This window comes from Amborella trichopoda, chromosome 9 (genome assembly GCF_054954075.1).
Source record: "Amborella trichopoda isolate Santa Cruz 75 chromosome 9, AtrichopodaSantaCruz75HAP2 v2.0, whole genome shotgun sequence".
Lineage (NCBI taxonomy): Eukaryota > Viridiplantae > Streptophyta > Magnoliopsida > Amborellales > Amborellaceae > Amborella > Amborella trichopoda.
Window position 1 is genome coordinate 54,115,648 of NC_142344.1, and position 13,441 is coordinate 54,129,088.

The window sequence follows — 13,441 nt, forward strand, 5'->3', positions numbered from 1 at the left end:
GGCATTTTGCCGGTTCTTCATTTTTTTCATGTGTTTTTTTGCCGGTTCATTATTATTTTTGCATTGTAGAATGGCGATTTGGACAGCCGATTCACCGATCTTAACCAGTTTTTCTATATTCGTTATTTAAATCACTGATTTTAATTTTTAGATTGACGAATCGGTTCAAAAGGTTACATCCTCAAAGTTTGGAATACAATATTCCTAGCTTGGGTTTTACCCAAGGGAACAAATAAATTGTGAACTCCCCCAGGAAATCTTTTAACAGAGTAAATGTAAATTTTGCTCCTGCGAGAGCATAGTACATCATAGGGTTAAAAATGAGAATTTTTGAATAACAAGGCTAGTTTCCGGTATTTCAATGCTCAGTAGTTAGGAGCAATAGAGAAATTAATCGATAAAATGAGGGGCACTCTCGTAGGACTGTGTGCCGTAAAAAACTCATGTTCATCGTTGTGAAAAGGAGCGTATCTTGCTCACCATTTTTCCTCATTTGAAATTTGCCAAAAACAACCCCTCTGCAACGACAAGTACGAAGTTCCCTCTTTAATGGCCGTTAATCGTTTCACAGGACTTTCTTAGGGTTTCTGATTTTCGTTGTTTAGGGAGTGGAGAGAGAGAGTCTCTGATGTTAGAGAGAGAGAATGGACGAGGGGATGAGCAGCGTTAGAGACAGAATGGACGAGGCCATGACTGATGTTGATGAAGGTGGAGGAGGAGAGTTTCTCTCTCTCGAAATAGACCTCGACTATGAGTACTCTGCACCCCATTATTTTGATTTTGTTGGGAGAGAGACACCCTCTGAAGCTGAGGAGGCGGAGCTCTGGTTCGAAACTGTAGGCAGCTGTCCTCCTGCTCGTAAGGCTGCATAAACCCCAATATAAATAAACTTCTACAATGCTCCTTAAAATGGCTATGGGCTCTGGAACCCTTTGGATTGATGCTATCTTTACAATTTTTAAATTTCATTTTGCACTCTTATTTGACGGGATTGTGCATATCATTGGGATCTTTTCAATCTTGAAATGTCAGGTTTCGAATTGTCTGTAGTTTTCTTCCATTCTGGGCATGCAAAGGTTTTAGGGTGTGTGTTTTAGATCTAAGGCATCAATTATTTTGCGGCATTAGCTTAATTAGTGTGTTGTAATCAAGAACTGCATGATGGGTCGGGCCAATTAATGCTTTTTTTCTTAGTCTCCTTTCCATCTCAGGATAGTGTTTTCAGGGTAGATTCAATAGAGAACAATGGTCACGGCTGATAACTTATTTTTGGGCAATGTCTTTGATTAAATAGAATACCGCTGACATTGGAGCTCGGAAAATCGTCATGTTTCTTTCAAGCTCATTCCAAATTGATTCAGTGGGAGCTTCTTTTGTGTGGTGAAATTTGATATTCTTTCTCAAACATGGTGTTTTATGAAATATTTTTTCCTTTGTTGAACCGATACATTGCTTTCTTATTTTCCTAATCTAGCAAGATAGATGGCAAATCATCGGGGAAGTCGTCGAGTATTAGCCCTCTAAGCTGCTGAAGACCCTTATAGTTGACATGATTATGGAATCATCTTTGTTAGCTGAACTATTCAGGGGGTTATTCATGGGCTATTGAGCTGGATTTATTGATAATGAATGAGTTATCTAATGACAATATAACATTTAATGGTGATGTGTGAGTGTTGTGCCGAGGTTTGGCTCACCCTTGAACTTGGGTGATATGAAGTGACTAGAAATTCAACATGAAGATGAGATCGTTAGGATGAAGGCCAAAGAGAGAGAGATTGTTGGGGTCTGCTCTGGGAAGTTTTATATACCATCTAGATTGAGGCAAGTGTTATGCGCAGAATCTGTTCCTTAACTTCTTACAATAAATCAAGTTGAGAAGAAAACACTATACTTTTCCTCTCCGAAGAAAAACAAAAGACTATAGTATCCTCCTCCAAGTTTCTCAGCCTCAAACTTAAGAACCCTGTTCCCAAGGGTTTAAATCGCCTACTTCGATATTTGGTAATGATCCTTCTTTGTTACACTTCCCCATAACCTTTCAAATTCCCTAAGTTCATGCTTATATTCCCTTCGTTAGGTTTGTGAGTGATTAGACCATAAACACACCCATAAAAATTATGGCTTTATAATAATATCCCATGAGCTATAGATTGTATCTTGTTCAAAACTCTTGCAGGAACGCTTGTCACCAATGTATCATATAAAGACTGCCTGTGGTGTACAAAGGTAGCAATTCTAGCACTGATCCAAACCTTGATCATGCCTATCTAAATGCACCAAGAAACATGCTGGTCCATGCTGATGGCATTTGAGCAAACAAGTTTGTGACTTTCAAAAATTTCAAAAACCAAGCTATACATTATTATCATGGTATGTGGTTTGCTGTCTAAGGCTTTGTTTTGGAGTGTTATAAGCTTAAGGGATGTAATGGTTTAGCAGCAGAGCTCATTTCTGCTGCTTTTAATGAAGGATGAAAAGGGTATGGGACACTTTTCCATGTGGCATGCAAAATGACATTCATGACTGCCTGACTCCTAACTAAAAAAGGAGAAAAGGAAGGTGCCAGATGTTGGAGAGTTGGGTATCGAAAACAATGTCATTGGTTTTGTGAAAATAATGGGTTCTGATCCCTTTCTCAAACGCACTATAAACATTACAAATTCAGCATACTTTTGACTAATTAAAGCTCACAAATTCATCATAACTTGCATGACTAATTAGCGCATAGAAATGCTTGTGGCAACTTACTTGAGTGTTTCCTGCTTACCTGGATTTTGGAAGATGATATTGACCTGAAAGTACATCTTCCAAGATGAAAATTTGGAAGATGATATTGAGCTGGATTTTGCATTGCATTTTTGGAGCATGAAATGCAAGGATGTGGTATTGCACATTTTTCCATACAAAAGAGAGGAGTCATGATTACTATGGCTTTGTTGCTTAATAGAAGCTTGTGATTGCATATAATGACACATTAGGGAAGGCTAGGTAGCCATAATCTTCTAGAAATTTGGTGGTTGGTGGTAAATGCCCCAGTACGGAAGTACATTTTTCATACTTTTACCCTTCATATGTTGGTGCTCTAATTCTTAGGACTCTAATGAATGTTAGGATGAATCATCCTCTGTTGGCGAGTTTATATGACTTCTTGTAGTTGCTTGCTATAGATCATCCTTTGTTGGTGAGTGTATACGACTTCTTGGTAGTTGCTTGCAATAGATCATCCTTTGTTGGTGAGTGTATACAACTTCTTGGTAGTCGCTTCAGAGTATAGTGCTTTCATGTGGTTATTTAAGCTGAGAGCTCCAATATGGCTGTACACACTCAGCATATGAATGGTAAAATAGGATGCGTATGGTAGGTGGATGAAATTGAGGTATGGGACATGAAATATTCGAGAAAATCGACTATGCGTATGGTAATTGGATGAAATTGAGGTTTGGGACATGAAATATTTGAGAAAATCTTGTAGATACTTGATAAAATATTCAATAAGATGAAGCAATCATTTATTCCATAAAGATATAACATAATAATATGAGCTAATGACTATTGATCTTTGTGCTCTCTTTGGGGGGGTTGGGTCTCTCAATTGATGTGAATGCATTAATTATTCTCTGGTTTCTTTGGAAAAATCCATTTTCTTAGACAAAGCTTCATGAGTAGTTGCAATTCTAAGTTCTAACCAATACATTTTCCACAGTAAAAATTGTGTGCCTGTAATATATTTATCCATGTTATCTAGTGTTGAAATAAAGAAAACACATGGTGTTAATTCATACCCTTTTATTCTAGAAAAGTATCAGGATCATGCTTGTTTTCTCTTTATCATGTGATATGATAACTGTTTCTCTACCTGCATTACAGCGTACATAGCGAGGTTGCCGAGACTAGATGAGTTTCTCGCGGACAACATGAACTTAAATCCCCAAGCAAACTGTGTGGAGAATGACAATCACAATGTCCCTAATAGCATCTGTGAAGCTGTGGACGACGCAGAACTTACTTTGCTAGAAGAGAAGAATGAAAGTACTAGTATTATACTTTCCATGATGGTTCTAGCATTTCTTTATATCATATGCTTTATTTTTACTCAATCCATGAGGTGAAATTTCGCTTAATACAACCAAAGAATATAAAAAACTGTCAGGGTTGGTGAATTGCTTGGGAAGGAGTCTTAGTTGGCATTTACCAAAATTCACCTAAGCTTCACATATCAATTTCAGGTTTTCTCTTTGATTTATTGTTTGTGGTTGGACTTTTCTGTGGTATATTTTTTAAGTCTTATTTAATTGAGTAATGTTCTTGTTGTTAGAAAATTGAACTTCTATTTTTTGGTCCTTTGACTTAAAAGCCATAATTTCCTTTAATTCTGTGAGCTGTTTAGCATGGAGAATTGTTAAGTAGGTTGAAGTTGTATGCCTTTTTTTTTAACCTGATGGTTTACTTTTTGCCATGCGGGAAATTTATTTATTTTTTAACTTTTTGGGTCTTGTGCAGATCTTATAATTGATGCAGAGGAGAGAGAATCCCCTCCCCATCATACTACATATGGCACTCAAACAAACGTTCATTTCGTACAAGCTTGGACATCGTCAAGTTTGGATCTTGACTGTAACAGTTGTACCATTGCTGGCACTTTCATGGGTGACAGTTTCTGTAAAGGTCTGATTTATCTATGCCTGATTGGACAGATTTGTATTTGTAGAAATGTTCGTAGCCTTTATTTGAAGCAATAATATTCTAACTGGTTCTGGTCTGTCAATTCATGTCTTTGTCTAGATAACATTTAGGCTTTGCAGAAATGATTTCTCATTGTGATTGAATGAAATCAGTCATTTCGTGAGTTAACCCTTTTCACCAAAAAAAAAAATCAGTCATTGCGTGAGTTAACCCTTTTCACCAAAAAAAAAAATCAGTCATTTCGTGGACATGTGGATTCACATGCTTTTGAGGATTTCCATTTTTTGCATTTTCTATTTCTCTTTATGGTTTTCATACTTCTCTGCTCCGTTCCTGCATGTAGGACTTGTCTCTCATAATCCTACATCGCAAGATATTCCCAAGATTTCTGCAAAGTTTCTCACTCAAGCAACCCGGCCTAAGAGCTCAACGTTGATGAGACCTACAGCAAGTCAGCTGGCCAAGCAAAACCGATTAGTTTCAAAAATGTCGGGAGAAGTAAAAAATTCCAGCAGGGTCATGCAAAGGTCTGTTAAAATGGTCATAAGTTTTGTAATAGTGGATATATTGCATTTTTTTGTGGGTAGGTCAGTGGTGGGATTTCAACATGGGATGCCATGTTGCAATTGTCATTGCTGTAATAAATCAAGCGCGTCCCTGAATCTTATATAAATTGCAGATGTTATGGTGAGTCTCATGCAGAAAAGCACTGGATACTTTGATGTATTTATTGACAAATCAATGGTTGATTTTTCTCGTGGTTGTTTGCTGGTTTAGAAGTTTTTGCTATTAAAACGACAATCTTGTATTGTTTTCTTCACTTAATGCTAAGCCAGTGAATTTATGTGATACACTTTTTATGTCTAAATTTTTTACACTCTCAATTATTACAGAGATTTCATTACTAATGCACTATTCTTATCTTTAGTTCCCCTGTATTTGAGATGCAATGGTCAATAAGCTTTATTATTCTTTTTGAATCTCTTTTCACTTTTATGGTCCAACATTTTAGGATATATCTAGGCTTGTATTATGAATTATGGCTTCGTAGGCATCTGAAAATTTTTCATAATTAGATTTTCTCTATCATGTAATTATTAGATAATCCTTGCTAATTTTTGTTCTGGGGTTTTTCTACTTTTGTCAGGGTTCAAAAGCCTTTGTTATCAAAGAATGAAAAAGTTGTTGAGAAAATTACGGGAAATGAAAGTCAAGCTCCCAAGAGACAAAAGCTGGATGTTGGTCACTTGCCTAAGGTGAAAAAGATTTTGAAAGCTCATGATGCAATTGTTCTGCACATCTGCTTTTGCATTTTTCATTTTAAACTTATCTGGCAATAATGCACTTCATGCAAAGTTGGTGTGCTTGTAAGATCATTCTGGTGTATGTAGAATTACATATTGTGGTTTCTTCCTATGTTTTATGTGAGTTGTGACTTGAGTTACTGGTTCTTCATCAATGCATTTTAGATGTTGATAGTTTCCTGCTTCTTTGGCATTTATGTGTTGGCATGTGAGTATGCTGTTGTGTGTTTCTGAACTTTGATATTACTTAGAAATATCTATAATGTCATCTTTGTACTGGGCTGCTGGCACTTGAAACAATAAGATCATTTTTATGAAATATATCGCGCACTCAATTACTTTTTCACTATGGCATTATTCAGTTCTCAAACTCAGAGAGCTTGTCAGTGTATGACTTTGAACCGCTGTGCTCATTACTCTTGAAAGTTAAATTTTGTGTAGATTCAAGTTTCTTTTGTTTTTAAATCAGTTTAAATGTATTTTTTTATTAAATTTGCTTTCTTCTCTACATTTACCAATTTTTTTCACCTTTTGTTCTCATTCTACAGGCTTGCTGGAATCAGTTTAATCAGGATCAAACAGGTCATCAAACCAAATGTGACTGGTAGTTTGTTGCTGTTGGACTGCATTCTGACCAATTGGATCAACCGTTCAAAAAAATAATTAAGAGCAAAAAAAATGTAAAAATATCTAGAAATAAGAAAAAACAGTAAACGATGCAACTCTTAGAATGAACCCAGCATTCAAAAATATTTAAATGAGGCGGCTACTTTGTCATGTATGTTGACCCTTGAAGATTTCCATCTAGAGGAAATCAATTCAAAAGAAAAGAAAAAGTTTATTTTTTCTGCTTGCCAATTTGTTCCTGAGAATGGATCATGCTTGGTTGGTTCATTTAGAACAGTTGAACCATGGCTTCTTGTGGGTCAGAATGGTTTGGACACCCATTTGGACAGTTTCTATTCGATGTTTTGGTTTCCATTTTGACTGTAATAGGAGAATGGATTCTATTCCACCAGGTGATGGTGTTTGTGTGCTTAGGAACTTTTGCATTTGTATTACCTTTTCTTTAAATTACTTATTGTACTACTATTACCGAAATATGGGTTTTATATAAATTACCTTTTCTTTAAATTACGTATCGTACTATTATTACTTAAAGGGTGCGGTTTGTATAGAGCCGAGGCTCTAAACACTCAAAGTAAAGCGCACCTTCAAATAGTGTCAAGAAATGTGGTTTCAATATTGGAAATCTTTGTAATAGCCTTAAAATATATTTTCATCTTTAATTATAAAATTCAAAGCTTCAAAAATCGTGTAGATCGAGCAAATCTAACGAAACTTGAAGATCTTGAAAATTGACGGTCCAAAAATGCGTTACAAGATTCACTATTTCCAAAACTTGAAATCCATTTTTTCTCATGTCCATGCATCTTGATGTGTCGAGATGATCAATTTGAGGATATTACCTGTTCTAGTGAAATTTTTGAGGTGGGCTCTAATTTGACTGCTCTGAGCCCCCGCTCTATATAAACTTTTTCCTTAATTAAATGTGAGTTTTATCTCTTATTTTTATTGCATAGTTTATATCCGTATTATCTTGGTATAGTTGCTTTTTGTAGCTCCCCGATCTATATGAATGTTTGGAAGTGTTGAAGCTATGGCTTGTGCAATTGCATAGACTTCTTTCTTTTCAGTTCCCTTAATCTTGATTTGAAACTAATCTTGATTTGAAACTAATCTTGATTTGAAACTAATCTTGATTTGAAACTAGAATCACCTGATGTTTGTCATTGCTCATATTTTCAAGGTTAGTCATTATTTTATGTAAGAGTTTTGAATGTTGCAATGCAGGCACATACACTTAAAGAGCAAACTGTTCTGCTTCACAAGGCCCCCACAATGGGTAATGATAAGCATTGCACTTTGGGTGGTGGTGCTTCCATCCAGTCTAAGTTAAGACTTACCATTCCAAGAGAACCAGAATTGGAAACTGCACAAAGGGCTCGTAGGATTATGTGAGCATGTCCCTGTACATTAGAATTTGATGATGAATTCACGCATGGAGTCTTTAAATATGAAAAAGAAGCATCAACAAATTTCAAAATATATATTTGTGGTATTTTACAATTGCAGGATTAAGAAAAATTCAGATGCTGGGGAGGGCATGCTCCTGATGGCACCCAAGTTCAAAGCCCGCCCTTTGAACCGAAAAGTGAGTACATGTAAAGGGTGTCCTTGTCAGTATGGATAAAGTCTATTATCTAAGTTAAGCATTCCACTTTGCTGTTTCCCTTAAGAAAATATTCACTGCTTTTGGTCTTCAGATATTTGAGGCTCCATCAGTGCCACTGCCACAGAAAAGCATACCGCGTGTGCCAGAATTTCGTGTAAGTTGCCTGGGACAGTGATTTATCACCCGTTTTTCTCTACAAATATCCCAATTGAATGAATTCTTGTTTTTCTCTGTTACTAATTTATCTTGGACTTCATTCTGATTAGGAATTTCATTTGAAGACGACTGAGAGAGCTATTCAACATGCAGCTGCTGCTCCATCATTGCCAAGCCATGTGGATTCCAACAATGTAACTTTTGGATTTGTGCATGTGTGTGTGTGTGTGTTCCTGTTTTGTTAGCTCTTTCTTTATAGCTAAAGTACACTGTAATCCAATGGATTAAAGAACATCATAGCCCATTGGTTCATCTTAATTCATTGAAATGATGGATGTTGAAATAGCGTGGGATCCACCAAAACCTGACATGACCCAATGTTGAGTTCCACTCTTCCCATCACTACTATTCATCATTTCAATGAACAGTCCAATGGTTTATGACTTTTATATTATCTGTTGGACTTATATTATATATTCCCTTGTTTACGTTTTTGTGGAATGTTACATTTTGTGGATTTTGTGCCAGGGACCCAATTATGCTCCCATGGAAATGAATATCATGTTTTGAAATTTTCTCTTGATAGCTTTTACTGCTGCTGCATCTGATCAAAATATGCGCATATGGATGATCCTAATATTGCAGGTTGCAAATAAGCATAAGCACGCATCTTCCAATCAAGTTGGCACTATAGATCTCAAAATGTCATGCCATCAAGCTCCACATCTCGAAAAGTATGTCAAATAGATTAAATTTAATTTCATGGATATTCTACTTTCATCTTTTTTAGTAGAATATTTTCTTGTTGCTTGCCGGGCATTAGTGTAATACCATTATGTATATTTCAGGGTAATTGTCTGTGATTTTCTTTTTCCTATTTGATATTTTAAGCGAATAGTACTTTGTTCCTTTTGTCATATTGTTGGGCCCATTTTCTGTTTTCTTCAATAAGTATTCTCTCTGAGAAACACATTAAGAAATCTGTGGTCCTATTTTCTGTTGAAGCCATCCTCAGAATGAACGTGGATTTCGTAACTGAATATATGGAAAATATAAGATAATATTTTTTTATCTCATGCACAATCACTTATAATTAGATTCATAATTTAAATATATCTATGCAAATAATGTCAAAAAGAGAAGAAATTTCTTGATCATTGCATAACATGGTTAAAAAGTGCTCACATAATTTATTTCGGTTACTTGTCCTCATGTTCCTTTTTCTCTTAATATTTTCAGGATTCCTTTTATATTAAGAAAACACACTTTTCAAAGAAGTCAAACCCTCAAGATGTCTTACTGACATAGTTGATGTGTAGGAGTTTGGAAACATCTGCATCACCAAACAAATTTGTTGCTGCCAAATTCTTCTTCTACAAAGATAAACTTAACTTTTTCATCTCATGAAAACATTATCTGCATATACATGTGCAAAATTTGGTTTTTTGTTTCAGCTATAGGGAGAGTATTCAATGTGGGACAAGGTTTCTATGAGTTGGCCGACTCACTTATTCAAATGAGTCCTCTCTCTAAAATCTATTTTAAATGTAGATTTTGGATTCAAAATTTTTAGGAATGTTTAATCTCAACAATGATAAATGTTAACTTGAAAAAATAAATTTAAAAAACCCAAAAATAAAATTTTTGACAATTTTAACAACGTCGATTTTAAAGATTTTTGGAACTATCATTTTCCAACATCCATCTCCATGATGGATGTTACATGCTTCAGGGGACTCCACTGTAGAAATGCATCCCCTGACGCACGAACAACTTTTCCTTCAATGAGTGCTCTGAAGTTTCCTGCAGTTTGACCTATTTTCAGCCAAGGTTCTGAACGTCAGCTGGCTGATGTTGGCATCGGATGGCTAGGTGATGTGCAGCCACTGTAGAAAACTTCAGTGAGCGCACTTTTGTACCTTGTTTCTATTGGGTATACGTAGTGTATTAATCTTCTTCTTTCTTGGAAACTTGATGAGCGCACTAGGATTTTATTCTTAAAGGTGTGTAATTTGTCTTTGCTTAGACATAAAGTTGTAGATGAGCCTAAACAAGAACAGCGAGAAAGAATTGCAACATTTAAAGCAAGGCCGCTTAATCCCAAGGTAAAATTTTGATTTTTTTTTTGACATGTTTGTAAATTGTTCTTCTCCTAAGATTCTGTCACATGATGGTTTATGCCATTTTGAAGTGCAGATTCTTTCAAGTAAAGGTGATATTGGTATGTTTAAGAATTGCAAGCGTGAAGCCACAAAACCCACGGTATATTTTAATGTGCTCAATAAGATTAACTTATCATGTTAATTGATCTTTTTTACTCTTTATATGATTATATCCATTTGTGTATTGTAGTTATTGATCTAATTTTATGCTTCCATAGGAGTTCAGCTTTCCTACAGATAAAAGGTTTCCTCACCATAAACCTCCAATTGATTTGTTTTCCAAGGTAAATGTCGTATCTGCAGAGTTACATATACCCCATGTCCTGGGTCCTTAAATCTTGTTTTGTAACTCTCTTATGATTCTTTTTGCCTAAACATTGGAGAAAGAGCTTTTTTTAGGCTGAATTGCTTTATTGCTGAATTGATTTATTAATTCATCTGTACTACACTTCTACTTGATTGTCAGCTTTCTCTGAGATCTGAACACCAGCCCAATGCTGCATCTCAGACGACAGGCTCTCAACATTATCAGTTACCTTTCAAGGTCAATGTTCTTATTCGTTTGGTCTTTTTCGCATCTTTTGGATTCATGTTTTCCATTTGAAGCAAAGTCTTTTCTTTTAAGTTCTGTGTTACATGCAATTTCTCGATGTATGCCTCTCAAGTAGTTTCACAGGTCTATATGTCATTCAGGCATGTGGCGGCTCAAAAGAAAATGTGACAAATGCAACTAGGCAAGAAGGCAAGGTGTGTTTACAGTGATATTTAATGGATTATAGGGCATGACCTGCAACTTGATATGCTGGAGTGTTTATTGAATAAATATGTTACCATTTTATTGTATATTAGGAATAGGGTAATCCAGTAAATAAAGCATGTCCTATATTAATAATTTGTTCCTTTATCCACACACCCAATTTTTTGCTTGATAATAATCCTTCAATTGTGTTATTTATGAATACATGCCTGCAAAACATGTTCTTATTTGTGGATGATGCGTATGAATTTTGAGAAGCTACAGAGTCTTCAGGAGAAGATGAAGTTCGGCAGAAATGGTGGGAAGAAGGATATTCAATCCCAGTCCAAACTATACATGTATGTATATGGATCATTCCATTGGGAAATAGAATGCTGTTTCATATGACGTTATAGTGATCCTCGATGAACATTGCATAGTCGACCCTTTTATTTCTATCCAATAATGTTTGTCCTGATAAATGTAAGTCCGCTGTAAAGCGTTTTACTTGAACCAACATGATTCCTACAGGATGTGATATTCGCTCAAATTTATATTGTATGATTTGTGCTCACCAAGTTTGTCTTTTGTAATCTTTAATTATGAGAGGCAACATTTATGATCATTTGTTATTATTAATAAGCAACATTGATCACTAGAAATGCCATCTGTTGTGTGTTGTGCTATTGGATTTAGTCAGTATTCTTTTACATTTCAAATCACAATTTCTTTGTAAGGTATTTTTAGTGATTTAGCACTAGGCACTGATTAAGTTATGTATGCACCATATGAAGAGCTATACATGTATCACACCAGATCCTGACGGGAACATTAATTATAGGGTAAAACTTGATGCTATTGAACAATAGAATTGGAAAACAATAGGGCAATATTAGATAATCTTGTCTGCATGTGGTCAAAGCTTTTTACCTTTGAGGTTCATCCCAAAGATAAAACAAGCTGACATACCCCTTTTCCATTTATTTGGAGGGAGAGGGAAAATTTCCGAGCCAATCTCTAATCATGCATATGTAACTTGTTTTATTGTCTTCATGAAAATTTTCTCTAATTTATGCACTTGATTAACTTTATCCTGTATTGCTGCCTGCAGCAATCAAGATCATGCTGCCAGTGATCAGAGATTTCCTTTTAAGGAGGTGCATGAGCAGATGGTGTTTGGCTATCAAACCGATCGAGAAACCTTACCTCTGGAACAGGTGCGCGCATGTAATTATCAAAACGCAAGAACAGATTTGTGCATGTATTTATGCATTTCTGAAATTGTCATCCTTGGTTCAAAATAAATGTGATTCATTATTAGATCTACCTCCTGTTAATCTCCTTTAGCATATATAACATAATCATATTGTTGCAAAATTAATTTATTCTTTTCCCTACTTAATACCTTTGTTGTACGAAGTCTCTAATTACGGGATGATGCCTTTCAGAGGAGAGCCATTTTCGGTCAAGGGCGGTAAGGAAAACTAGGAGTCTCCCTGAACGGTATATTTCCTTGCTATGACTGTTTTGGATTACTATAGTACAGATAATAACAAAAGAAGAAAAGCACATTGACAAATGCTTTTTGATAATGACGATATTTTCACTGATAATTACAATTTTATTCTTTTGTTTTATTTCAGAATTCCTCAGCTCCTGGGCTTTGATGTTATTTTGGGCTTGACATTCAAGTCATTTGAAGTGCGCATAATGAGAAAAAGCAAGCACTTTTCCTCGGTTCTTTTGATCTCATGAGCTGGACCATTGCTTGGGGCTTCCCACTTGAAGAATGCATTGAGAAGTTGAATGTGCATGACCAATTTTGCTTGAGATCCATTCAAGAGGTAAGGTTGATGCACTGATAAATTGTCCATGCATGTATTCATTCATAAGGATGTACCATCCGGGAATTGTACAGCTTCCATGTTCACTTGGGAACAATATCTAAATATATGATGATGTATTCTTTTGTACAAAGCCGCATTATTCATCTAACTATAGTCTATTTTTTAATGGTACTGTTGTTATAGACTGAAAACAGTAGATAATCCCCGATGGCTAATTTACCAGGATTTCAGATGGTGCCAGCTCTACTATAAATCTGCTCAATGTAGGTATATACACCTTGTGCACATGCCTTTTCCACATCGTAAAATGTTTT

The 13,441-nt window shown here is 35.6% G+C and overlaps 1 protein-coding gene across 8 annotated transcripts; it reads left to right on the plus strand.

Moving 5' to 3' along the window:
• The first annotated feature begins 570 nt into the window (after positions 1 to 570).
• On the plus strand, positions 571 to 13,257 carry LOC18447879 (protein TPX2). Of its 8 annotated transcripts, none has more exons than XR_016040396.1 (19): positions 571 to 858; positions 3,871 to 4,038; positions 4,504 to 4,668; positions 5,030 to 5,213; positions 5,834 to 5,942; positions 7,845 to 8,008; positions 8,127 to 8,205; positions 8,318 to 8,380; positions 8,493 to 8,576; positions 9,028 to 9,116; positions 10,409 to 10,487; positions 10,579 to 10,644; positions 10,763 to 10,828; positions 11,011 to 11,088; positions 11,221 to 11,291; positions 11,560 to 11,639; positions 12,392 to 12,497; positions 12,729 to 12,783; positions 12,924 to 13,257. XR_016040396.1 is itself a non-coding variant. In XM_088846242.1 (19 exons), the coding sequence occupies exons 1-18, from the start codon at positions 645 to 647 to the stop codon at positions 12,756 to 12,758; spliced, it is 1,878 nt and encodes a 625-aa protein (XP_088702368.1). In that variant the 5' UTR covers positions 571 to 644; the 3' UTR covers positions 12,759 to 12,783; positions 12,924 to 13,257. The 8 variants fall into 8 exon arrangements, 4 of the variants coding, with proteins under 4 accessions (XP_088702368.1, XP_088702369.1, XP_020531478.2 ...); XR_016040395.1 differs by having other exon boundaries at positions 11,566 to 11,639; XR_016040398.1 differs by having other exon boundaries at positions 3,871 to 4,032.
• Positions 13,258 to 13,441: the final 184 nt, after the last annotated feature.

What these genes read in the sequence shown, in the direction of transcription:
- LOC18447879 (XM_088846242.1), top strand. Translation starts at nt 645, where the DNA reads ATGGACGAGGGGATGAGCAGCGTTAGAGACAGAATGGACGAGGCCATG. An exon ending in ATGTTGGTCACTTGCCTAAG is followed by an intron (nt 5,943 to 7,844) that starts GTGAAAAAGATT and finishes GTTGCAATGCAG; the next exon opens with GCACATACACTTAAAGAGCA. An exon ending in GCCATGTGGATTCCAACAAT is followed by an intron (nt 8,577 to 9,027) that starts GTAACTTTTGGA and finishes CTAATATTGCAG; the next exon opens with GTTGCAAATAAGCATAAGCA.